We start from the raw sequence: 24564 nt of genomic DNA, 5'->3' as shown, positions 1-24564 counted from the left end.
CCTTCCAGTGCAAGGATTGAGGGTTTGATCCCTGGTTGGGGAGCTAAGAACCCACATGCCTCGCAGCCAAAAATCCAAAAAAACCCATAAAACAGAAGCAATATTGTAACAAATTCAATAAAGACTTTAAAAATGGTCCACATCAAAAAAAATAACTTAAAACAAAATAAAAAAGCATTTCATACAAATGGAATCTTTTGCAGCTTTTCGCATCTGACTTCTTTCACTCAGCACGTTCTTGAGGCTCACCCGTGCCATGCCCAAGGACGTATCGGCAGTTGGTGTCTTTCTATTGCTAAATAGTATTCCATTAAATGGATCAAAGACATTTCGTTTACTCATTCACCAGTTAATGGACATTTGGATTGTTTCCATTTTTTTTGCTCTTATGCATAAATGGTGCAAGGAACATTTGCCAAAAATTTCTTTGTATGGACATGTGTTTTTATTTATCCTGAATCAATAACAAGGAGTGGAATTGTTGAGTCATATAAAAAGATTTTTTTTGTTTAATTTTTAAAGAATCTGCCGAACTGCTTTCCAAAGTGGCAGCACCATTCTTCATTCCACCAGCAGTGTATGAGGGTCGCAGCTTCTGCACATCCCTGCCCAAACCTGTTACTAACAGTCGTTTTATTACAGCGATACTAATGTGCGGTTTTACTGTGCATTTCCCTAATAACTAACGGTGCTGGGCATTTTTCCATGTGCTTATCAGCCATTTCTATTATTCGGGTTGTTTGTCTTATTACTGAGTTGATCTTTATATATTTGGGCTGTAAGTGTTTTATCAGATATATGATATGCAAATATATATTTCTCCCAGTCTGTAGGTTGTTTTTAATGTTCATAATTTAAAAATGTATTTTTTGTTTTTCAAATATTTTTATTGAAATATAGTTGATTTACAATGTTACATTAGTTTCAGATGTACGAAAAAGTGATTCAATTATATATGTGTGTGTGTGTGTGTGTATATATATTCTCTTCCATTATGGGTGATTATAAGATAGTGAGTATAGTTCCCTTAAAAATGTCTTTTGGGGCTTCCCTGGTGGTGCAGTAGTAGAGAGTCCGCCTGCCGATGCAGGGGACACGGGTTCGTGCCCCGGTCCGGGAGGATCCCACGTGCCGCGGAGGGCTGGGCCCGTGAGCCATGGCCGCTGAGCCTGCGCATCCGGAGCCTGTGCTCCGCAATGGGAGAGGCCACAACAGTGAGAGGCCCGCGTACCGCAAAAAAAAAAAAAAAAAAAAAAAAAAAAGTCTTTTGAAGTGCAAAATGTTGATTTTTTTGTTTTAGTTTTTAATTTTTATGAAGTCAAATTTCTTTTTTCTGGGATGGATCATGCCTTTGATGTTGTATCTAAGAACTCTGCTTAATCCAGGGTTGTAAAGGTTTTTCTAAGTTTTTTTAAAATAAATTTATTTTTTAATTTATTTTTGGCTGCGTTGGGTCCTCGTTGCTGCGCGCGGGCTCTCTCTAGTTGCGGTGAGCGGGCGCTACTCTTCGTTGCGGTGCGCAGGCTTCTCATTGCGGTGGCTTCTCTTGTTGTGGAGCACGGGCTCTAGGCGCCCGGCTCAGTAGTGTGGCTCGCAGGCTCTAGAGCGAGATCTCAGTAGTTGTGGTGCCCAGGCTCAGTAGTTGTGGCTTGCAGGCTCCAGAGCACGAGCTCAGTAGTTGTGGCACACGGGCTTAATTGCTCCGCGGCATGTGGGACCTTCCCAGACCAGGGCTCGAACCTGTATCCGTGGCATTGGCAGGCAGATTCTTAAACACTGCACCACCAGGGAAGTCCTAGTCTATGTGTTATTCTAAATGGTTTTATGTTTTTAGCTCTTACATTCAGGTCTATGAACCATTTTTGTACTAATTTTTGTACATGCTGTGACATGAGGGTCTAAATTAATCTTTTTACACGTCAATATCCAAGTGTCCCAGCAGCATGTTTTGAAAAGACTATCGTTTCCTCATTGACTTTTGCTTTGATCCCTGTGTCAGTTAGGGTTCGACCAGAGGAAAAAAATCAGTGGGAGATATAAGGAAATTGTTTCTAGAATCAGTTTACAAGACTGTAGGGGCTAACTAGGCTCCGCGGCATGTGGGATCTTCCCAGACCGGGGCACGGTGTATAGTTGCTTTATAATGCTGTGTTAGTTTCTTGCTGTACAACAAAGTGAATCAGTCATACGTATGAATGTATCCCCTCTTTTTTAGATTTTTAGATTTCCTTCCCATTTAGGTCACCACAGAGCACTGAGTAGAGCTCCCTGTGTTATACAGTAGGTTCTCATTAGTTATCTATCTTATACACAGTAGTGTATATATGTCAATCCCAATCTCCCAGTTCATCCCACTCCCCCAGATTAATTTTTTTGCATGTGGATGTCCAGTTGCTCTACGACCAGAATCTTGTGGATTTTTTATTTCATTTGTTGAGCTTTTTTAAAATATAAATTTATTTATTTATTTTATTTTTGGCTGCGTTGGGTCTTCGTTGCTGCGCGCGGGCTTTCTCTAGTTGCGGCGAGCAGGGGCGACTACATTGCGGTGCACGGGCATCTCATCACGGTGGCTTCTCTTGTTGTGGAGCACAGGTTCTAGGTGCGCAGGCTTCAGTAGTTGTGGCTCGCAGGCTCTGAGCGCAGGCTCAATAGTTGAGGCGCGCAGGCTTAGTTGCTCCGTGGCATGTGGGATCTTCCCGGACCAGGGATTGAACCTGTGTCCCCTGAATTGGTGGGCGGATTCTTAACACCTGCACCACCAGGGAAGCCCTGTTGTGCTTTTTAACTCCAGGTTTTTCCATTTGGTTATTTTTTGTCTTGCAATTCTTTATTACAAAACCCCATTATTTTCAGTCTTGAAAGTTTTAGAACCTAAGCACCTTCTCTTTCTGAAGAGTTGAAATGTTTGCAGCCAGTAGAAAGTGATGGAAGTCTACAAAAATATTCTGAAGAGCCAAAGGAGAAGCCTCAGACTTGCCTCTGGAAACACCAGCGGCTGAGATGAAGGACTGCACAGCAAAGTTTTCCCTAGAATGCCAGACCTCGGGCCAGCTCTTGCTGCACTGTGAGAACGGATGCATCTTATCACACGATACAAGAATCAATCGAAGCCAAAATGACGGAGATTGAAGTGGAACCTATGACATACCTCGATCTTCCCAGTGTGAAGCTCTTCACACAAATCCTGACTACCGTAAAAGATTACAGAACCAGAGGAAGGTCTTAGATTGTATGGCAATGGTTATAGAAGAACTGCAATTATCAGCGGGGCAGCTTCAGGCCTTCATGGGCAAAAGTTCTCAGTGCTTCCAGTAGGGGTCAGTACAGTTTGGGAAGAGACGCCACCAACAGCCAGATCCCTCGCCGGCTTCAAACTTCCGGAGCTTCAGCTGCAAGCCCCGCCCACCACACGTTGCTCTGGGTCTTGTCAGTCACCTTCTGCAGCTTTCCTGCCACAAGATGCTCAAGAGGAGAGGAATGGCAGGCTTCCCAGCGCCTGGGGACTGCCTGGCGGCTGAGCTGGTATTCTCCACCCTCTCGCCTTTGGAGGTGACCGGGTGGCTATAGGGTTCCTTAAGTTTTTTCTAGAAGTGATGGGAACTGTCGACTTAAAAAAATGCACAACGTGAGAGTTGCGATTTGAGTTTTATTTGGGGCAAAATGAGGGCTGCAACCCGGGAGACAGCATCCCAGATCGCTCTGAGAAACGGCTCCACAGAGGCAGGGAGGAAGGTCAGTATAGATGTGATCTGGGTGAAGGGGGAGTGCATGCAGTCAAGCATTATTTTTTGTAGAAGGTTTCTGCTCGTCTCGTGCATGTCACCGCCAGTCATGAGGAGCAGACGTCGCCGTGAAGGATTTGAGTGCTTGTCTAGATACGAGGAGATACAAGAACTGGGCTCATAAAATTGTCTCCTGAGAATATCCATCTATCGGAAGACCTGTTCTGCCAGTGTCACCCAGAGCCCAGAGCGCCTCTGTTCAGCGTTTCAGGGGCTGTTGCAAGGCAGCAGCCGCAGCAGCACATGATTTACGCCTTGTAGAGGCAGCTGGCAAGTGACAATGGCGAGCGCCAATTTGTAGCTGACAGAACGTTGTAGGAACACTTTTCCCAGGAATGTACAAAATGCTTGGAACTTTTTTCGGAATTAACCTCAGAACCAGTGGCCCATTCTTTTGAATATCCTTCATGGTCAGAAGTCATCATCCTGTGAAGAAGTTTTGCAGGTTTTGAAACAATCCAAAATCACTCAGGACGAGTCTGATGACACATTCGGGCATTTCAAGTCGTAAAGTTATGGGACTGCGTTCCAGTGTGTCTCAAAGGTGGTTCCAGGTGCAAGAGTTTTGCATCACTGGGGTACATGCATCACTCCACACGATGTCCAGACTGTGGAAACGCCATATGCTCCGTGTCCTGATGTCCACTGTGTGCTGTAGCTTTTAGTTCCAAGTTGACATTCTGAGTCCCAGACCCATGGCAGGAAGGGACCAAGTGCCTTTTTTTTTTTTTTTACTTTTTTTTGCGGTACGCGGGCCTCTCACTGTTGTGGCCTCTCCCGTTGCAGAGCACAGGCTCCGGACGCGCAGGCTCAGCGGCCATGGCTCACGGGCCCAGCCGCTCCACGGCATGTGGGATCTTCCCGGACCGGGGCACGAACCCGTGTCCCCTGCATCGGCAGGCGGACTCTCAACCACTGCGCCACCAGGGAAGCCTCAAGTGCCCTTTTTAGCTCTTCTCTGTACTTGTTAAAATCTGCATTACAAATTGCAGATTATAACTACACAGTTATAAAAAGCTATTTTTATTTTAAAGAGCTTTCAAAAATTGAGATATAATTCACATACCATACAGTGCGCACAATTCAGTGGTTTTTAGTACATTCACAAAGTCGTGCAACCATCTCTATAATCTAATTTTAGAACACTTTTGTCACATCAGAAAGAAACCCTGTGCTTCCCCATTATTCTTACCAACCCCGCCCCCCGCCCTAGGCAGCTCATAACTGGGTCATGTACAATATTTGTCCCTTTGTGTCTGGCAGCTTTTACTTAACATAATGTTTTCAAGGTTAATTTCCAAGTAATATCAGTATTTCATTCCTTTTTATGGCTGAATAATATTCCATTGCATATATATCCCATATTTTGTTTGTATCTCCATCAGCTGATGGACATTTGAGTTGTTACTACTTTCTGGCTATTATGAATAATGTTGCTATGAAATTTGGAAGCAACTTTTTTGTTTTTTGGCCGCACTGTGCAGCATGCAGGATCTTAGTTCCCTGACCAGGGATGGACCCCATGCCCCCTCCAGTGGAAGGTGAAGTCTTAACCGCTGGACTGCCAGGGAAGTCCCTGCATACATTTTTTTGTGTGGATGTATTTTTTTTTAAATATCTATTTAGTTTGGCTGTGCTGGGTCTTAGTTGCAGCACGTGGGATCTTCGTTGCAGCATGTTAAGTTGTGGCATGAGGAATCTTTAGTTGCGGTATGCAGGCTCTTAGTAGCGGCCTGCATGTGGGATCTAGTTCCCCGACCAGGGATAGAACCCAGGCCCCTTGCACTGGACCACCAGGGAAGTCCCTGGATGTATGTTTTAATATCTCTTGGGTGTACACCTAAGCTTGGAAAAGAGTAATACATATGCTACGTTATGTGGAAACTCTATTTTTTCTTTTCCTATAAATTTATTTATTTGTTTATTTATTTTTGGCTGCGTTGGGTCTTCATTGCTGCACATGGGCTTTCTCTAGTTGCGGCGAGCAGGGGCTAGTCTTCGTTGTGGTGTGCGGGCTTCTCACCGCAGTGGCTTCTCTTGTTGCGGAGCACAGGCTCTAGGCACACGGGCTTCAGTAGTTGTGGTGCATGGGCTTCAGTAGTTGTGGCACGCAGGATCAGTAGTTGTGGCTTGCGGGCTCTAGAGCGCAGGCTCAGTAGTTGTGGCGCATGGGCTTAGTTGCTCCGCGGCATGTGGGATCTTCCCGGACCAGGGCTCGAACCCGTGTCCCGTGCATTGGCAGGCAGATTCTTAACCACTGCACCACCAGGGAAGTCCCTAAAGTTTCATTTTCTAAACGTTAATTTGATAAGCTGATTTTCTAAAGACACTCTGGGGCCAGAGTCCCAGTCCTTAAGGATCAGTGCCCAGGAGAAGGGAATGGAGCGTTTTGGAAAGGTAGGGGTGGGCCTGTGCTCCCCTTCCCCTGGGCTCTCTGAGGTACCGTGTGCTGCCAGCACATTTACTGAGGATAATTCTGTCGACTGAAAAACTACCAGTGGAAACTATCCTGTGTTTTGTGTGGTACCAGCCAGATTTTTCTAGTGGGGGAAAAAAAAAACCAGAAAAGAAAAGACCTCCCCCTCCCCCACAAAGTTACTGCAACCACATGGGTGAGTGTGGCACTGAGGGCCAGAAGCCAGGAAGTGCAAACCACACCAGGCCTTTTATAGCTGATCCTATGACCTGCGGTGATGGAGCGGTCGGCGGTGACCCAGGACTGGCCGAGAGGAGCCAGCTGAGCCGCGGTGTGGAAGCACTTTGGGGGCTGACGGAAACGCATGCTTTGGCTACGGTGTGCGTTCTGTGGGCGCACACCGGTCCATACTCATCACACTCTGAGTGGCTGCATTTTATTGTATGTAAATTATACTGCAGTAAAGTTGATGTTTAGGAATATGAATGATAAGCCTAATCATTTTCTTTTGACCTTGATTAAAACGAAAAGAAGCCATGGCCCAAAAGACATCTTGGGACACTCGAGAAGGAGAACTTTACTGACAAAATAACCTTGAGAATTCCAAGTCCTGGGTTACTTATTACTTTGCTCCGAGATAAGGGAGAGGGAGGTTGGAGAACAGGGAACGGGGAGCAGAGGGGCAAAGGCTGGCTCTCCTCTGTACCGAGTCCTGCTCTCGCCTCGTGCAGGGAGCAGGGGTGTCCCAAGTGCTTCCTGGGCCCTCCGTTTCCTGACGGCCACACGGCAGGGCCTTGTTCACCTAACCTGCAGCATCGTTTCCCGTGGAGAATGGCTCTGGGGCTCCTAGGGCACAGCAGCATGTCTGCTGGACCCATCACTACACAGACGGGCTGTGCTCCCCCCGTCGTGTTTCTCGTGGGGCTGTGCACGTATAATCGGTCAGGCCTGGGAGGTGTAAATCTCAGCGCAAACAAGCACCCAGGTGTGCTTCCGCTTTTCATCCTTTTCAGTCCATTGCTGGACAGTTTTAATCCTTAGAAAGTTCTTCAGCACAAACCTCTAACGTTAGAGTGTAGAGTGTATTCCCGTCAGGGAAAGCAAGGCAGAGCGTAACACACAGACAACTCTGCCTGACCACGCGGCCTGGATGCTGCTGTCGCCTGGGCAGGGACAGACCACTCCCAAATCTGCAGCTCTTCTTCGTCTATGGCCCCATTTTAAGCTGGGCACATCACTGAATAAAGACTACATTTCCCAGCCTCCCTTGCAATGAGGTTGGGCATGTGGCTATGTTTTAGCCAATGGGATGTGAGTAGATTTGGCAAAAACAGACTTCTAGGAAGTGTCCTGGAGGGAGGGGGCCCAGGCCCTAGTTCACCTCTTCCTCCTCACTGTTGGCTGGAATGTAGACTTGATGGCTGGACATGGGCTGCCATTTTGAGCCATGTGAATGAAAGGTCCACCCAGCAGAATAACAGCCTGTATCCTAATGCCACACACCAGCCCCGGACCACCTGTTCTAACTTCAGTGATGAGAAATACATTCCATCTTGCTTACAGGCTACTGTTCTGTATATTGTCATATGTCTCTGAAAAGTTTATGGGACAATTTGGGTTGGGCTCCCTTGGGGGTTCTTGTCCATAGGGTACCAACAAGGAGGCAGAGGTGGATTTTATCCACCGGCGGGACACGTACTGGGGGTAAACCTGGTCTCCAGGCCCCACCTCTGAGCCGGCCAAGAGTTCAGACAGAGAGAGAAGTCCTTTCCTTGCTTATGCCCAACACAGACACTTCCTGTGGAATGGGGGATGGGGTGGGGAGACCCCTGGCAGACTCTGCAATTCCAATGCCAGCCTCACCTGACCATCAAAGCCTTGCCCGCCACCCTCTGCTGAGGCTCCAGGCTCTGTGGGGTGCTCTGGAAGCACCCCACTGCTGGCCCTGATGGTTCTGACGGACGTGGTCTGTGTCTTGAAGTGACTCACATGGTGGCTATGTCCACAGGGCTGTGACACATCCTGTGTCCTGCTGACCATCCACTCTTTGTGACTCCGGGGCCCTGAAACGTCCTCCCTTCCCCTTTTGACCAAATGGGAGAATACTGCACCACGGCCAATCGCTCCACGAGGACCGTGACGGGGTCACTTCCCCAGGCCCTGGTTTGGTTCTACTTCCGGGGCCTGCAGAAGCCAGGAGCCATTATGGGTTGTAAAACCAAGAATGTGGCCCACTGGCCAGCTCTACAAAGATCTTAAGTCATCGGCCACTGCCGTCGCCGACCTACAGTGCACCCTGAAAGGGGTTCGGGGGGAAGACGGGACGAGGCACTCTGTGATTTGGGAAAACAGGTCCCTTAGAGAGTTAGATAAATTTCAGGAAAAATTTTAGTGAACCGGATTCCTGCCTCTTTCCATACACAGAAAAAAAGGGCTAAAATCATTAATGGAAATACCCCTTCCCCGTGACTAGCAGTTACCTTCTACCGAGATGTGTGCTTGGCTGCACACACCCCCTGGCCCAGACCACACAGATCCTGGCCGCTCCCCCACCTCTTCAGAGCAGCCCCTCAGAGCTACTGAGAAGCTGTCTCCCAGGCTACAGTCCTCGGTAAGATCCGGAAGAAAACTCAGCTCACGGCTCCTACGTTGTGCATGTTTAATGCCAGTCAACAGGTTCAACACAGCTGCCCCTTCCAGGGACACGCCCACCCTCTCCAGGGCCCTCCTGCCGGGCAGCGGGCCTCTGTGGCCGCCCTTCTGCAAGGTGACCCCAGTTCTGGCCCTGCCCCCTCCCCCAAGCCCCACAGATTGCCGGTGTTGTCACTGTAGCCTAGGCCGACCAGGCTCTGCTGGACGTTCTCTCCCGTGGTCGCCCGAGCGAGACCTGGGCCCACCTGACTTGCTCTCAGCCTTTCCGGCGCTTTCCTCTGCGCAGCGCGCACCTTCGCCCCGCCTCGCACGGGACGGCCACCGCGTGAAGCGGACCCAGTTTCTCGGCCCGAGCTGGGCCCGAGCGCCCCCATCCGAAAGGCCTTCGGCTCCCTACCCCCAACCCCTCGCGCCGCGGCCCCGGCGCCCCGCGGCCGACCCCCCAAGGGCCCCGGCCACCTTTCAGGGGACGAGGTCGCGGGCTCCAGGCACGCGAGGGTGGTGCGGGGCGGCGCCACCAGTAGGCCCGGGTCCGCAGCAGGCGGCGGCGGCGGGGGTGGGGGGTGCGGGCGCCTGCGCTCAGCGAAGGGCGGGCGGGGGTCTCGCCGCCCGGGCCCCCGGGCCCCAGGGCGCAGTGCTCGCTGCATCCGCAGGGTGGCAGCACAGCCCGCACCGCGCGGTGCTGGGCTGGCGTCCTCGCCCGGGTCCGAACCCTGCCATCGGGCGCTGCTCGCCGTGCCCGTTCGTGGGAGTCCCGCCCAAGGCGGGGGGCGTCCCGGGCTCCGAGAGCCATGTTTCGGGGGCCCTCGTCCTCATCCCTCGTCGCCCCTAGGACGCCGGGTGGGCGGCGGTGAGGGTCCCCGTGTCCAGCTCGGGCCGCCTCCACCCCTCCCCCGTCTCGCCGAGGCCCGGGGTCCTCGGGCGCCGCCCCCGGGAGGGGGGCAGCACGCGCCCGCCCCAGCGTCCAATCACCCAGGCCGGGGGGCTGCGGGGGTGTCCGGCCCTCCGTCTCCGGCTCAGACCCCCAGCCCGCGCGGGGCGCACCCAAGCCCCACGCGCAGCGGCGTCTGGTGGGCGGGGAGGGGGTGGGCGGCCTCCGGAACGAGCCGCCCTCCAGGCCGCGACCCCAGAACAGAGATGACAGCTGGTCTCTACTCCTCGCACCCCTCGCTCGGCGAGTGGGTGCGCGGGGCGGGGGCGGCGGGGGCGGCGCCCTTTCCCAGCGCCCGCGAGTGGCCCCCGCCGGTTCTGAATGCAGAGATCGGGCCTCTGTGAGCGCCCGTCCCTCCCCTCTCTCGGTCGGGCCCCCACTGCCGAGCCCCTGGCCTCCCGACGCTGGTTTCCCCCTGCGGGTGCCCCCACCTCGTCCCCCCTCCCCCGCCGATCCCCCGCCGCCCCCCACCCCCTTCTCATTAGCATAGCAGCTGCTCGCCGAGCGGAACCCGCTCGCAGGAAAGGGCAGAGGCCTCGAGGATGAATGGGGCCCGCGGCTTTGGAGGGGGCGAGAGAAGAAAGACCGACAGACGGACGCGCCGAGGGACAGTCCGACGTACAGCCAAGCAGAAGAATGCGCCGGGCAGAGGGAGGGGCGTGTTGGCGGCGAGCGGGGAGCCCAGGCCTGCCGAGGCCGAGTGGTGGGGGAGGGCGGCCTCCCCGAGACCCCGGAGCCCCGGGAGGGGCTGCGCTGGAGGCCTCGGGAGGAGAGGAGCCGTCGGTGATTCCCAGACTTCCCAGGGCCTGCACCCGCAGGCTCCGCGGCCTCAGGCTTTGTTTCCCAGTTGCACGCAGCGCCTCCTTTCCTGTCCTCAAGGCCCGGGTGGACGCCGGCCTCCTCTCCGCAGGCTCCACTGCGACGTCAGGAGGTACTTGGCCTTCCGAAGGTCAGAACTGCAGGGCCGCGTCCCTGTGCCTGTGTGCGACCGGGGCTGTGCCTCCCTGCGCTGAGCCAGGGCCTTTGAGGGACAGAGCCCGGAAGGCAGCCCCTTCCCTCTCCTCCTCCGAACCCGTCGCTTTGGCCCTTCGCTCTGGCCGGCTGTGTCCTGGCTCCCACGCCTGCTGGCTTTGGACATCACTCTTTCTGGCTGACCATTTTCCTGCATTTCCTGGTCTCCCTCTGGCATCCCTTCCAACAGTAAACACTTCCTGCGTCCGGCCAGGGTCAGGTCAGAGAGATGGACAGTTGGACAGGAGCTGCCAACACTCCTGGCCGGGGGGGGGTGGGAGGTGGGGGGGAGCGGGGCGGGCCCTGCCCTTGCCCATTTGGTCTGTCTGCTTTCTCCATGGCAGCCACACCAGGGGTTCCCAGAGGCCCAGCCCCGGGGAGGGTCAGCTGTGCCTTCTTTCTCTCCCTGGCCACAAAAAGGCTCGAAGAGCTGTTCCCACCCCTGAAGACCTGCCTGAGGCGGGGTGGTGGGGACTCCCGGGTGACAGGGGTCCCAGAGTGGGAGCCTGCACCCTCTGCTCATCTGTTTATAGCTTTGACCCCCTCTCCTGCGCGAGTGCCTGGGGTGGGACGTGGAGACGAGGTCCGGCCCACCTGGGGTCCAGGTAGTGCCCAGGCCTTATACCCCAACAGCGTCCAAGTTCTAACACCTCCTCCTTTGGGGCCAGGCACCCCCAGCACCCTCAACCACTCCCTCTGAAGGCTCAGGTCAGGCCTTCCCCTGGGGCCTCATTTGCATCAAATATTCCACTCACCTCTGTGCCATCTAACGAGGGAGCTGGTCCACCTAGTGGGCCAGCTGGGGGTCAGTAAATGCTTGTGTAACCAACTGAAAATTCACTCGGAAAATCCTCAGGGCAGAACAGAGTTGGAGATGCAAAGTAGGAACAGGGTAAGGGCAATGCGTCTGTCTTGGGACAAAATGTAGCTGCGCCCCCCTGAGGGGAAGCTGCCACCCTCAGGCTTCTCACAGGGGCTCTGGAAGCTTTACAGGAGAAAGTTATCTTGTAACTCTCGAGTCCCAGTAAAGGTAGAACTTCCTTCCGTCTCCTAAGGGGGGCCTGATCCCTCCTAAGACCCCCGTCTTTCTTCCTTCCGTCTCCTCTGGGCGGGCTACTCTTGCCCCTGGGGGATGTCCTCCCCTGCACCCTCTCCCATGCAAGCTTCCAGAGTGGACCCAGAGTTGAACTCGGGGTCTGCGCCCTGGGGGAGTGGCTGCCTCATCTCCCAGGCACCACCAGGGACCGGAGCAGAGGAAGGGGTCTCTTACTCATCAGAAGTTCCCCAAAATTTAAAAGATACCCTTTCTGTGCAGCAGGTGGTCCAGCAGAAACCCACAGTAGCAGGGAGCTAGAGGGGCCTGATCCCTCCTAAGGGGGGCCTGATCCCTCCTAAGACCCTTGGCATCTCAGGCTGGCTTTGGGAGGGGGAAGGGCGGGAAGAGCTTCAAGTAGAACTTTCCACGTGGAGGCCTTTGCCAGGGAGCAGAGGAAGTGGTTGTGGGCGCCCTCAGGTGCCCCACTCCCATGGCTGGAAGCAGGCAGGCGGGCCCTCACAAGTCCTGTGCGTGGCCACTGCGGTGCCTTTGAGCTGAGCCAAGAGGCAGCTTACCAGGCTCTGTCTTCAGGTGGAAACAAGCCAAGCGCTGCACAGCCGTCACCCGCAAACAGCATGTTGCCGCCTGACCCTCGTCCCGGTGCCAAGCCCAAGAAGAACCAACAAACTTTTTTTTAATATAAAAAGATCAATGAAAAATTTATTTATAAATTTTTCACGCTGGGCTACAAGTCTATATCGTACACTCAGGAACGTGCCGCAGACTTCATCCAGTTGGAAGTGATCACACCGGGACCCATACACAGCTTCCATGTAAGCCTAGAAAGTCTTAACATTAATTAACATAATTAAAAAAGGTATTTGCATCTAGAAAAAATATACAGAAAAACTCCTTTTGGAGTAATCTGTGCCTCAGTTTCAATGTCTGCTTGTTTCACTGACATTATCAATATATTCTTCTCACACAAAGTTTTATAAAAAGCCACAGATGACTGCCCAAATCTGACCAGCCACGCACAAAGGGCCTCCACCCACCTGTGTCCTCAAGTGCTCCCCATTTTTGCACGAAGGGTCAGCAGCACTTCTACCCAGGGGAAGCCTCATTTAAATTTGAATAATTCAGCCTCCCTTTTATTTCTCAGGATCAAAACAACAAGGGGTGTGGGGTTGCATAGAAAATTGGAACCTCTGAAACCAGGAAGGGCGCCTTTCGGGACAGAAAGTGACGCAGAAGCACCGCCTTCGTCCTAGGTCCTCGCGCGGCCCCTCCCGGCGGCCCCTCCCCCGTGGCAGGATTTTCGGATTCGAATCGGGTCCTTGAAGCTCCGGGAGGCTGAAGAGGGGCAAAGCGGCCCTTCAGCTCACTCAGCAATTAGCACAAGAGATTCACAGTCTTATAGGCATTTTATAAAAATATAAATATGGGTACAGTTGCCCTCACAACGCTGGATACAACGCCCTTTAAAATTGGGTCTATAACCAAGATTCAAAAAATACACCTAAAACTTGGCTTAAAATATGTTAATATTTTATATTCTGTCATAAATGTTATGACATTTAATCGTGGCAAATCCATTTACTTTTTTAAAAAAAGTGTGCAATCGACTGTTAACTATAATAGAACTCACTAGAAAAGGCTTGACCCCCACCCCCACCCCCCCATCACCGCCACACCCGAGCACCCAGGCTCCCGCGGAAGCTTTGCAAACCGGCAGGCTTGGGGGATGGTGGCCTCTCACCGGACAAGGCGGAGGGAGGCCGGGGGCTTCCAAAACTCACGCGGAATTGTGTGTGTGAGTGTGAGAGACAGGAGGAAAGGGAGGGCGGGGAGGAGGGGAGAGAGGTGAGGGAGAGAAGCCGGAGGGAGACGGAGCAGCACGGGGAAACCAGCAGGCTGGGCGGTATTTCAGTGCAACCAAGAAATGACAGACTCAAGTTTTTAGTTTTAAGACTAGAAAAAAAAAATGCATCTTCCCCCCCATAACCACATTGACCACGCGAAATATTTTCCAAACAGAAAACTCAGGCGCACAAACAAAACCCACAAATATGCACACACGTGATAAATAGTTTAGAAGCCCGGGAAGAGCAGAGCGTCGTCTCCGTCGCGCGTCGGCCACGGGTCCTTCCACCTTCAGGAGAACATTTTGAGCGGAGGATCCGGTGTCTCGGGATTCCGAACTTGCTGGTAGCGAGACTCAAATTTCAAAGGGGCTGGAGCCCGCGCCCTGCCCCCACCCGCGCGGCGGCGGGCGGGGCCGTGGGAAGCGCTCCGGCCGGTCCCCGGCGGCCGCGGGGGGCGCCGACCCCGGGCCGCGGGTGGGCGGGCGCGGCTCCCGTGGGCACCGACTTGCGCGCCGGACTTGTGGTGGCCGCGGGCGCCGAGGGCCGGGCGCACACCGAGGTAGTTGGAGGGAAGGTACAGCAGGGAGGACACGCGCGGGGTCCGCGCGCGGGTCGGGGTCCGGGCCGGCATCACCGGCCGCTGCCCGCGTACTTGGCCTTGGTGATGAGATAGAGCACGATGTCCTGGTGGCCGCCGAACGCGGCGATGTGCAGCGCGCTCCAGCCGTCGCGGTTGGCCAGGCGGATGTCGGCGCCGAACTTGACCAGCAGCTTCACGAGCTCCAGGTTGCCGTCGATGACCGACTGGTGCAGCGCCGTCTGGCCCTCGGGCCCGAACGAGTTCACGTTGAACTCGCAGTTGGTCATGTTCTGCAGCAGCGACTGCAGTTCCTGCGTGTTGCCCTTGCGCACGGCCTCCTGGAAGATGCGCTGCGTCTGCGGCGCCGAGCAGGTGGACAGCTCGGCCTGGCTCATGCTGCCGCCGGGCGCTGGCCGCAGGCCGGGCCGGGGCTCAGCGCGGGCGGCGGCTTCGGCGCGGGCCCCCGGCTGCCTCGGGGCGCGCCGCGGCGCATGGAGGGCGCGGCGCCCCTGGGCCCCGCACGCCGCCGCTAGGCGCTCCGGGCAATGGGGGCCAGGGGCCGCCGCCGCGGGACCCCCGCCACATCCAGCCGCGCCCGGCGGGCGGGCGACCGGGGCGGGCGCTGCGCTCGCGGGGCCGGCCGGGCCGGGGCGGCGGCGCCGCGCGCTCCCGGTCCTTGCTCGCTCCGGCTGCGGCTCCCACGCAGCCCCCACGCGCCTCCCCACGCGCCGCTGCACTCGCCCACCCGCCCGCCGCGCCTGGGCGACTTTTACCTCCTTTATATTTGCATAACAATAGGGCGCCCGTGACGCGCGCGCCGGCGGCCCGTCGATTGGGCGGCGCCCGCGTGGGGGCGGTGCCGGGGCGGGGCGTGTCGGGGGCGTGTCGGGGGGTTGTGCAGCGCGGCAGGGGGCGCTGGTCGCCGGCCGCACGGGGCCGGGAGCCAGGTGGCCGCGTGTGTGTGTGTGTGTGTGTGTGTGTGTGTGTGTGTGTGTGTGTGTGTGTGTGTGTGTGTGTGTGTGTGTGTGTGTGTGTGTGTGTGTGTGTGTGTGTGTGTGTGTGTGTGTGTGTGTGTGTGTGTGTGTGTGTGTGTGTGTGTGTGTGTTGGGGGGGGAGTCCGCGTCTCTACCGTCGTCCCGCCCACTCTCCCTCCGGCCACCCGGGGAATTCCAAGCTCCCTGTGAGGACAGATCAGGCCCGGCCCAGGGCCGAGCGCGACCCCGAGGGGACCCGAGGGCGACCTCCCCTGGGTGGGTCTTCGCGGGCATTTCAGACTCGGGGGGCCTGGGTGGAGATCCCGGGTCTCACTCTGCTCTCCTGGAGCGCTGGCCACGGACCCTCGGCGTTCCCAGCACCCCGGGCGCTCGCGGTGACGAGACCCGCCAAGCCCGGCCCGCGGGACGCATTTCCACGAGGCTGACACCCCCATGAAGAGCTCGGGCGTGTGACCTCTGCCACGCGGGGCCCTCCCGCTCGAGGACGGCTCCCCTGGCGGCCCGGGTCACCCCGAGTTTGCTCCCTAACTTGAGGGGCACGAGGGGCCAGGCCCTGAGGCTTCCGCCCTGCCCGGAGAAGCAGCAGGTCTGTAGGTGCGGAGGCCCAGGGCTGGGGGCGGTTTGGCAGTGGGGCTCCTCAGTGGGGGCCTGCCGCGCTCTCCTGGGCCACCCCCATCAGCACGAACGGGCCCCGTAAGGCCTGGCCAGGTGAGCAGCCCCAGGGAAGGTGCCAATGCTGCTCTGAAAGAGAACTCTGAAATGACTCATTTCCAAACGGTAAACGCATCTTTTATTGACACTCGAACACTGCAGCCCCATTTCCTCGATAGGATTGAGCAGTCCAGAGCTCTGCCGTGGTCGTTGGAAATTAAGGAGGAATGAATCTCGGAGCAGTAGGCCTGGGGCAGGGACTGGGATTGTTTCAGAGGCTGCTGGGAATTCCCGGGGAGGCAGCTCAGGGCCTCGGCAGGGAAGACCACCCTGTTAGGCCTTGTTTGGGGATGAGCTCGGTGGGTGTCTGCCCCATGCCCCCCAGGCCTCGAGACTCAGGGTGAGCCCTCACCTTGCTCCGTGACCTGGGAGGAGTTGCAGCCAAACCGAAGGAAACACTGGGCAAGACCTCAGGCCTGACCCTGGCTGACTCCCTCGGGGTCCTTCCAGTGGCCGGGGAGGGCCGCCAGAGCCCCTTGCTTAGCTCTTCTCTTCCTGAGGCTGGTGGTCCAGCTGCTCTGTTCAGACCTAACCACCCCACTACCCCCAGGAGCTCTCCACTATGCAGGTGGGTAAGCCCGGGGCTGTGCGTGGCCTGGCCGTGGGTGCCCCTATTGGGAGCCCCTCCTTTGCCCCACTCATCCTGTGGGGACGTGTCCATGGGCGCAGTAAGGGGGCCTGGATTAGTGGCTGCTGAACTGACCACCTCCCCAGCACCAGAGTCAAGGCATGGCTCGGAGGGAGGCCCAGCTGAGGCTGTCCTGGGCTCTGTGCACCCAGACCCACGTTCACCTCTGGGCAGGGACCCTTGGAGTGGGGAGGTGTGACCCTGTGCAAGGCCATGACCTGTTGGGCAACCCGCCCCTGCCTGCCGCTCCCTGGAAAAGCATGGAGGGGAGGGATCTCTGAGGACATGTCTAGGGCAGGACCTCCTTCCAGTCACATCTGTGGTTTTTGTGTATCCGCCAGGGCCTGGCTGTGCCCAGGGCCGTCCCCAGAAGGTGGTAGGTTCACAGAGAAGCCCCAGCCCAGGTGGGCTGAGGCCCCCTGGCCTGGAGAAGAGCATCTGGAGACCCCGCTGGGTCCGGGAGCAGAGCCTGGGAGAAAAGTCCCATTGACACCCCTGGCGGGCGTCAGACAAAGGGCCCCTGTGAGCTCAGTGTGGGAACGCGCGGCCGCCACCTCGAGCCATGAAATCGTCAGCTCGGTGCCCCTGGCAGGGACGGTGCGGCTGGAGTGGCCACAGGAGCGTAGCCTGAGGTCGCTGCCCGCCCCACCCTTGCTTCGCAGCGTGGGTCAGACAGGTGTAGCTCCGGCTACCACCTGGGCCTCCCCCTCAACGTGCTGCTCGTTTGTGGGGCTGGGGTGATGGCCACCCTGTCCACCTGTCCACGGGGAGCCGATGGAAGGCCCGTGGCTTCTGCTCCACCGCGGCTGAGGGTAATTTTTCTCGGGGTCGCTCGGGTCCACGCCCCATGTGCCAGGAGCTGCCCTGTTCAAGGACAGGACAGGGAGAGGGACATGTGGGGCACGGGCTCCAGGAAGCACTTGCCCATGTTTGCTGAAGGACATGTCCAAAAGGAGGATGTTTGTTCCAAATGCCTTGCGGGGGGAGGAGGCTCATCCCTGCAGACCCAGTCCTGGGGCTCAGAGAAGCCCCTCCCATGTGCGTGGCATTCCTTGGTGGTGTGGTCACTTCCACAAACAGGCAGGGGGCTCACTGGCTCTGAGGGAGAAGCCCTCAACCTGGATCTGGGGGGACAGACCCAACCCTAACTGCAAGCCTGGACCCCTGTCCTCCTGGGAGCTGGCCCAGGGGTGACACCCTGGAAGGCCATGGTGGGATGGAGTCCAGGGCTGGAGAGGGCTCGCACCTCCTTCTGGAGATCCCTTCTGGGGTCCTCCTTCTGGGGACCTTCCCCAAGGCTGGGAAGGTCTGGGAGGGGCGGCCGGGAGAGGACAGTGTGGAAGGGGCGATGGCCAGAGCTGGGCCAAGGCCCGTGGCCACCTTAAAGCGCTCGGCAGGGGTGGGAGGGTGAGCGGGCAGGCGGGCAGTGGGGGCGGGGCTTCCAGCTAATTCATTAAAATGTGTCGGGGAGCGTGGGAAAGAGGAGAGTGTTTCTTCCCAGCAGCCCAGACACCTGGTAGAAGGGCCGAGAGGATAGAGATCAAATAACAAACACTCAGCCCCGGGCCAGCGGCGGCCTGAGCGGAGGAAGGACGCCCGGGGCAGGAACTGCAGCAGACAATCGCTGCAGCGGCAGGCCTGGCACCGGGGCCACAGCCCACCCTGTCGGCCTGGCGTCTGACCCCTAGCCCAGAAAGGGGCCTGAAGCGGTCACGGGGCACGGAAGGCACTTCCCGATGGGCCAGGACCAGGGTGGGGGCTGGGGCCTAGGATGGGCTGGCAGGGAGCGAGTGAGCCCGGAGGGTCCCCGGACAGACGCAGCCAGTCTGGGCAGCAGAGGGGTGGGGAGGCGGGAAGCCCAGCTGGATGGGGCGGGCGTGGCGTGAGGACCAGGTCCCAGTCAGCTGTCCTCTCCTCTCCCTAGAGGGCTGCGCAGGGGGAAGGGCAGAGCGGAGCTGGGGCCGGACCTGCCTGGCGGGCCTGGAAGGACACGGGCCTCGTCCCCCTGAGCCTGTGGTCCTGGCCTCTCCCTGGCTCCGGCCTCTGTCTGTCCAGGGCCGGCTGCGACACCAGGGCCTCGGGTCACAGAAGAGTCTCCAGGATGCAGCTGGGCTGGGGAGCGGGGCCGGCACCCCCGGCTGCTTCCTCTTAACCCTACGGGGGGAAGGAGTGTGGACGGGGCTGCCGTCCCAGGACAGGACGTGCGGCTGGAGGTCCTGCTCTTGGAAGCAGCACCCCAGCGCAGAGGGTCCCCGCCCTGGTGGGCGCCCACTCACCCTGGCACCCCTGCCCACCCCTTTGGCTTGGTGGCAGAGCTGGCCCTCGCATGCAGCCCATGTCCCTGGGATGGCCTTCCTCTCTCCATCTGTGGGGCGACGCCCTGGCCCAGCAGGCCCCTGGGTGAGTGCCTGGGACGGCATGGCACCGTCCGTGCCCCGCGGGCCTGCAGGTGTGCCCCGCCCTGGGGAGAGGCGGCACCCTCCCCCGCCCCCAGGCCCCGCCACTCGGAGGCTTCCGCCTGGCTCCTCAGCAAATCTGAGCTGGTTTCCGCCCCGGGGCAGGAAGGACAGGAAAGGGATGTGAGCCGGGGTGGGTGTGCATTCCTGGGGGTGAGCCAGGAGGAGGCAGGCGAGGGCAAGACGGGTCTGTGCCCAGGCCCTCTGCTCGCAGGAGCCCCGACCCGGCTCCACCGCCCGGCCCTGTGGGCCCTCTGGGTGTTGGCACTGGCTCTGAGCCTTAGTTTCCCCTGGGAGTGGGGGCAGCAGCAGCTACTTCCTGCCGTTGGGAGGATGGAGGCTCAAACGCACATGTGCTCAGGGCCCTCCAACACGGTGCTGACTGCTGGTCTCGCTCACGCGAGGAGGCCACCCAGCCCTGAGCCTGCGTGAAGGAAAGAGGCCCTGTAGGAACATGGCCCAGCCGGGGCCTGTTGCCTAGGAAGGACCCCCATCCGCGCTCACTGGAGTCTGAAGCACCAGGAGGGTCTCGAGGGCAGCCCGGCTGGGCCCCGGGCCCACTGCGGGGAGTGAGTGGTGCAGGGGCCGGCACGTACCGCCACAGCAAGGTGGGTGGACCACGCAGCACATGGGGCCCAGCCACCCGTCCTGCACCCCTCCAGCCCCGCTGAGCGCCAGCAGACTTGGGGAGCCCCCCCCGGTGCGGCCCTCGCGCCTCTGCCCAGGCCGTTTCCTCCTGCAGGCATGCCTCCCGAATGCCTCCTTGCTGAGCGCCGGGCAGTTCTTGGCTCAGGGTCCAAGCCTCCTGCCCGCGAGGAAAGCGCCGTCTTCCCGGGACGGCTGCGAGGGACTGAGCGCGCTCGGGGCTATGGGGTGAGACGGTACCCAGCAGCGGGAGTCCACGGCCACCACCCGTGCAGCTTTTCCACTTTATTGCCGGCTGCCTGGGCCCCCAGGGGTGAGGCAGGCCACAGGGCCGTGGGCCCAGTCCTCAGGAGGGGCTGCTGGCTGGGCTGGGGGCTCTGCTCGGCTCGCGGGAGCCGGGGACACCTTCCAGAACCTCTCGGAAGTTCTCGGCGACTCGGCCCAGGTGGGAGCCCTCCCAGAAGACTTTGCCGCAGCCCGTGCAGCAGTAGAAATGCCGCAGCCCCGGCCTCCGCAGCACGCCTGCCGGGACCCCCGACAGCTGCAGTCGGGTGCCGTCGCCCAGTGTGGCCGGCACGCGGCTCTGCAGGTCCTCCTCCTCCAGCCAGCGGCAAGAGGGCTCGTAGGTGCAGCCCCCAGGGGCCTCCTCTGGGGCTGAGCCTGGACAGGCGGAGCAGCCACCCTGAGCCCCCGCCCTTAGGCATGCGGCCCCCACCCCACTCTCTCCAGGGGCCCCTCCTTCCATTTCCCTAGCCACCCCCCCACCCTGCCTCCCCTACCCAGGGACCTCTGGATCACAGGTGACTGACCCCTCTCTCTTCCCAGCCCTCCCTGACACTGCCCCCCAACCCCCCAGGGCACAGGGACCAGCCCCTCAGAGTGGTCCCCTCTGCCCCATCCTGGGGGGGGTCCAGATGCCGGGGCCCCTTGTGTCCTTGGTGGGTGCTCCCAGGGCTCACCTGTCTCCCGTTCATCCTCGATTTGGGCGGCCTCGTCACCTGTCAATCAAGGATGTCAGGGTCTGTTCTAAGGATAGACTGGCAGCCCCAGCGCCCACAGGGCACCTTGAAGTGCCCAGCCTTTCCCCCACCCCCAGCAGAGAGGGCAAAGGGCAGGGGACCAAGAAGCTTTGGCGCCAGCCCATGGGAACTCACACCTTGGGAGGTTCTTGGGGCTCAAAGGTCCCTGGGAACCATGTTCTGGGCGTAAGATCGGCCGATTAGGGAACTTGGGGGCCTGAGAACCGGCGGGCAGGGGGCGTGGGGGCGGCCCGTCGGTGGCGATGAGCAGATAAGCCCACCGCCAAGGAGGGAGTTTCGCAACCAGCCAGCACCAGGTCGGTGGGCGGGCAGGGGCCCAAGGGACCGCTGGAGCTCAGGGTGTGGGAGAGACCCTGGGAGGCGGCCTCCTCCTGACCCTGCGGGAGGGCCCCACCCGCACCGAGGGCACGGTGTGACGGCCAGGCCGGCAGCAGCCAGGGGCCAGTGCGGGATGGAGGCGGCGACGGCCGAGGAGCCCTGGCCAGCAGGTGGGAGAAGCGTCCCCCAGGCCCGTTGACCCTCGTAATTTGCTTGGCAAACATTTCTTTGCAGATGGTTCCAGATTAACTGCAGCCAGATCTGAATGGACGAGGCGCCCACACCAGCCCTGTCGCCCCCGTGGAGCCCAGCGAGGTCATGACCTCCGTCTGGCCTCCCTGCTCCGCCACAGCCTGTCTGGCCCCAGCCCTTACCTGCCAGCTCGTGAGGGTGCTGCCCAGGACAAGTGTGAGCCTCTGGGTGGGATGTCGGGGGCTCGGCGGGGCTGGAGCCGGGGGGGGGCCCTGTGGGGGGCGCTGCTTGTGCCCTGCCCCTCCCCCCAGCCTCCAGCACGTCCTGGCCATGTTGTGGAGAGCTGAGAGCTGCACAGGGCCGGACACAGGCCGTCGTGACAGCTCAACCACTACGTGGGTGGCCCCAAATCTCCGAGGGAGGCGGGAAGGACAGTGAGAACAGCTGGAGGAACACCAGCTGTGCAGAGGGGCCCGGAGGCACCCCGGTCTCAAGCTCACCCCTTCGGCTGCCCCAAGATGCCCTCTGTAGCCACCCCATCCCGCCCTCCACGGAAGGAAACTGAGGCCGGGCCCCTGAATAGGACCTGCCCTGGTGGGGGCGGACAGCGGGGCTCGCCCTCCTTCCTGTGCACCCAGGCTCACCTGCGTTCAGACCGCTACTGGGCAAGGCCAGCGATGCAGGTGTACGCAGGTGAACGTGTGCGCTCTGCCCGCGTGCGTTCATCTGTGCGCACGTGACCGAGTGTGCACGGGCACACGTGTGAGAGCGCATGTGCCAGTGAGCGTGTGTGTCTTCATGTGCAAGATACACATATGCGTCCGTGTGCAGGTGCGCTCCACGTGTGCGGCAGGGTGACTGAGCAGGGCCCACGGCAGAGAAAGTGGGGGACACTATCCTGGGGGCCCTGAGTGCTGGAGCTTCCCGGTCTCCTGGACCAGTGGCCTGCACACCACACAGAGGGGAGCAGAGGCCGTGGCCCTCGTCCCAGCCCTGGGCACTGTCCACCCCCACACCCCCACCCTGGCACCGGCACCTCCCTGGCCGTCCCCGGAGGTTAGCCCTGGGAGCATGCAGCAGCTGGGCCACTGCCCACAGACTCCACGGAGCCCTCTCCTGAGCGAGGCACACTCACCTGTACCGCTAGGGCCTTCTGGGTGGCCGCTGAGCCACACAAGCTGCTTCATTACATCCTTGGAGACCTTCAGGTACTGGTGACAGTTGCAAGCCTAGGGACGGAGGAGGTGCTGAGTCTGTGGAGATGCTCTCCGTCCCTCCAGCCCCAGCCCTGTGTTCCTTGCAGCTCTGGGTCTGCCCAGGGGGTTTCACAGAGACGCACGACACCTTCCTTCCTCTTCTTGCAAGACCATGGGACGCACCACCTCCTGGGAGCCCTCCCTGACTACGTGGGCTCCAAGTGGGCCCCGGGCAGGTTCTTCTAAGTCCTAAGATGCTAGAGCCCTCTGCCGTCACCCAGCTGTCCTCCCTAAATCCAGAGCCAAACCTGGGCCCCCTGGGATGGTTCAACATTGGTGGGGGACGCAGGCCCAGCATCGAAGGGTCAGGGTGGGCGGCCCTAGAGTTGCTCTGACCCCTCAGCCCATTTTGGGGCATGCTGGGGCCATGTCAGTGTCCATGCCTTTTTTTTTTTTTTTTTTGTGGTATGCAGGCCTTTCACTGTTGTGGCCTCTCCTGTTGCGGAGCACAGGCTCTGGACGCGCAGGCTCAGCGGCCATGGCTCACGGGCCCAGCCGCTCCGCAGCATGTGGGATCTTCCCGGACCGGGGCACAAACCCGTGTCCCCCTGCATCGGCAGGCGGACTCTCAATCACTGCGCCACCAAGGAAGCCCGTCCACGCTTCTTGATGACTCCTGCTGCCTGCCCTGTGCCAGGGGCTGGCATGGTCTGGCGGCTCCTGGGCACCGAGTGTGTGAGGGGCAGAGGAGCAAAGCCATTTTCGCTTCCACGCAGAGTCCGGGTCGAGGACACGTAGCGGGCTCAGCCGCACCGACCTTACTGTCCCCGAGGGTGGGGTGGGGCTTGTGGGGCCCATCCTGCCCTCGCAATGTGGCCACCCTGGGGCTGCTCCATGACAACCGCTGCCTGGCGGGGTGTCAGGTCTGGACATAGGATTCCCAGAGCGAGGCAAGAAGATGGGGTGGGGGGCCCGGGCGCCCGCTGAAACCCAGCTCCCAGGCGGGTACATGCAGGTATCCTGTCACGGGAGGGGGGGTGAGCCTGTCCACGGGGAGGAGGGGCCGCGATGGGTGCTCAAGCGACGGCTCCGGGCCCCCTCCTCACCTGGTGAGCCCTGTCAGTGCCCTGGACGACAGAGCGCCTGGGGTGGGTAGTAGGCGGTGGCCACGGGCTCCTGGAGCCACGGGCTTGGGGCGGGGAGAGGGCTCCTGCCCTGCCACCCCCCCACCCTCTTCCCACGGCCTTTCATCACGGAGCCTGCTTTACCTGTGGCCTCACTGCTTGGCCTCCAGCATCACAGCCCTGGGTGGCGGGGGGTGGGCAGGCGCCAGAGGGCGGGGCCGCCTCTGCTGGGGGGCTGGGGGGGGCGGGGCTGATCCTCACGCAGGACCCTCCCCTGGGCCTCTCTGGGGGCCTCCCCCCACCGACCGCGGCCAGACTCTGGGCTGGCCTCCAGCACAGGGAGACCGCTGTGGGCTTTGCCCTCCTGGTTGCAGGTCCAGGGGCTCTTGGGGCAGGAGTGAGGGCAGAGCCCAGGCTGCAGGTCAGGCCCGTGGTCACTCCAGGCCCAGCTGGGGAAGAAGCTGAGAAGAGGCGGGCCGTCTAGCCTCCGGCCGCTGCCCTGGGCTGCCTGCCACAGAGGCCCAGGCTCTCCCTGTCCAGGCCACCCGAGGGGACAGCACCAGCAGGTGTGGGAGGGACGGCTAGCGGGAGGAGGGTGGGGTGGGGTCCTCCGCAAGGGGTCCGCCAGCCCTCCCAGGCCTGGTGCTGTGTGTGCCTGGGCGGGGCCGCCAGCTCACGCTGAGTCACTGCGCAGACAAACGCCGGTGCTGTTGTCCGTGAGGGCCAGCCCCACCCTCGGGAAGCACCGGTGCTAGTTTTCCCACGGCCGCTGCCCACTGTCGGGTCTTGCTGCCACCCTGGCCCCCACCCCCACTCCCGGCTGGAAAAGCCGGTTCTGGGCCACCTGCCCACCCCCAGTCCTGTGGTCCCCATCTGTAGGAGGGCCTGGCACCCAGGGCTTCCCTGTCCATATCCTGTCCACCTCACGGCCCAGCAACGCTTGCCTCACCACCTGCTGTGGGTGGCCGCGGCCCTACCCTTGT

At 59.4% G+C, this 24564-nt stretch overlaps 2 protein-coding genes across 9 annotated transcripts in view; both read right to left on the bottom strand.

Annotated features, from left to right (window-relative positions):
* Positions 1 to 14209: 14209 nt before the first annotated feature.
* On the bottom strand, positions 14210 to 14671 carry NRARP (NOTCH regulated ankyrin repeat protein; the record flags this gene model as incomplete). The annotated part of the gene is made up of 1 exon (XM_082657308.1): positions 14210 to 14671. One exon carries the CDS (start codon positions 14669 to 14671, stop codon positions 14327 to 14329), a length of 345 nt encoding a protein of 114 aa, XP_082513434.1. The 3' UTR covers positions 14210 to 14326.
* A 5317-nt stretch (positions 14672 to 19988) lies between these two features.
* The window catches only part of EXD3 (exonuclease 3'-5' domain containing 3), a 76582-nt gene continuing 72006 nt past the window's right edge, over positions 19989 to 24564 (bottom strand). For 7 of the 8 annotated variants that reach the window (XM_082655719.1, XM_082655724.1, XM_082655721.1 and 4 more), the window contains 3 exons: positions 22397 to 22490; positions 20671 to 20709; positions 19989 to 20371 (listed from right to left, as the gene is read on the bottom strand). In XM_082655719.1, coding sequence (XP_082511845.1) covers positions 20058 to 20371; positions 20671 to 20709; positions 22397 to 22490 — 447 coding nt within the window. In that variant the 3' untranslated portion in view covers positions 19989 to 20057. Of the gene's footprint in view, positions 20372 to 20670; positions 20710 to 21907; positions 22207 to 22396; positions 22491 to 24564 lie in introns of those variants that run through there. The other variant, XM_082655723.1, reaches the window with a different exon arrangement.

This window comes from Grampus griseus (assembly GCF_964374135.1).
Source record: "Grampus griseus genome assembly, chromosome: 6".
Taxonomy (NCBI): domain Eukaryota; kingdom Metazoa; phylum Chordata; class Mammalia; order Artiodactyla; family Delphinidae; genus Grampus; species Grampus griseus.
This window is presented reverse-complemented; position numbering and strand designations above follow the sequence as displayed.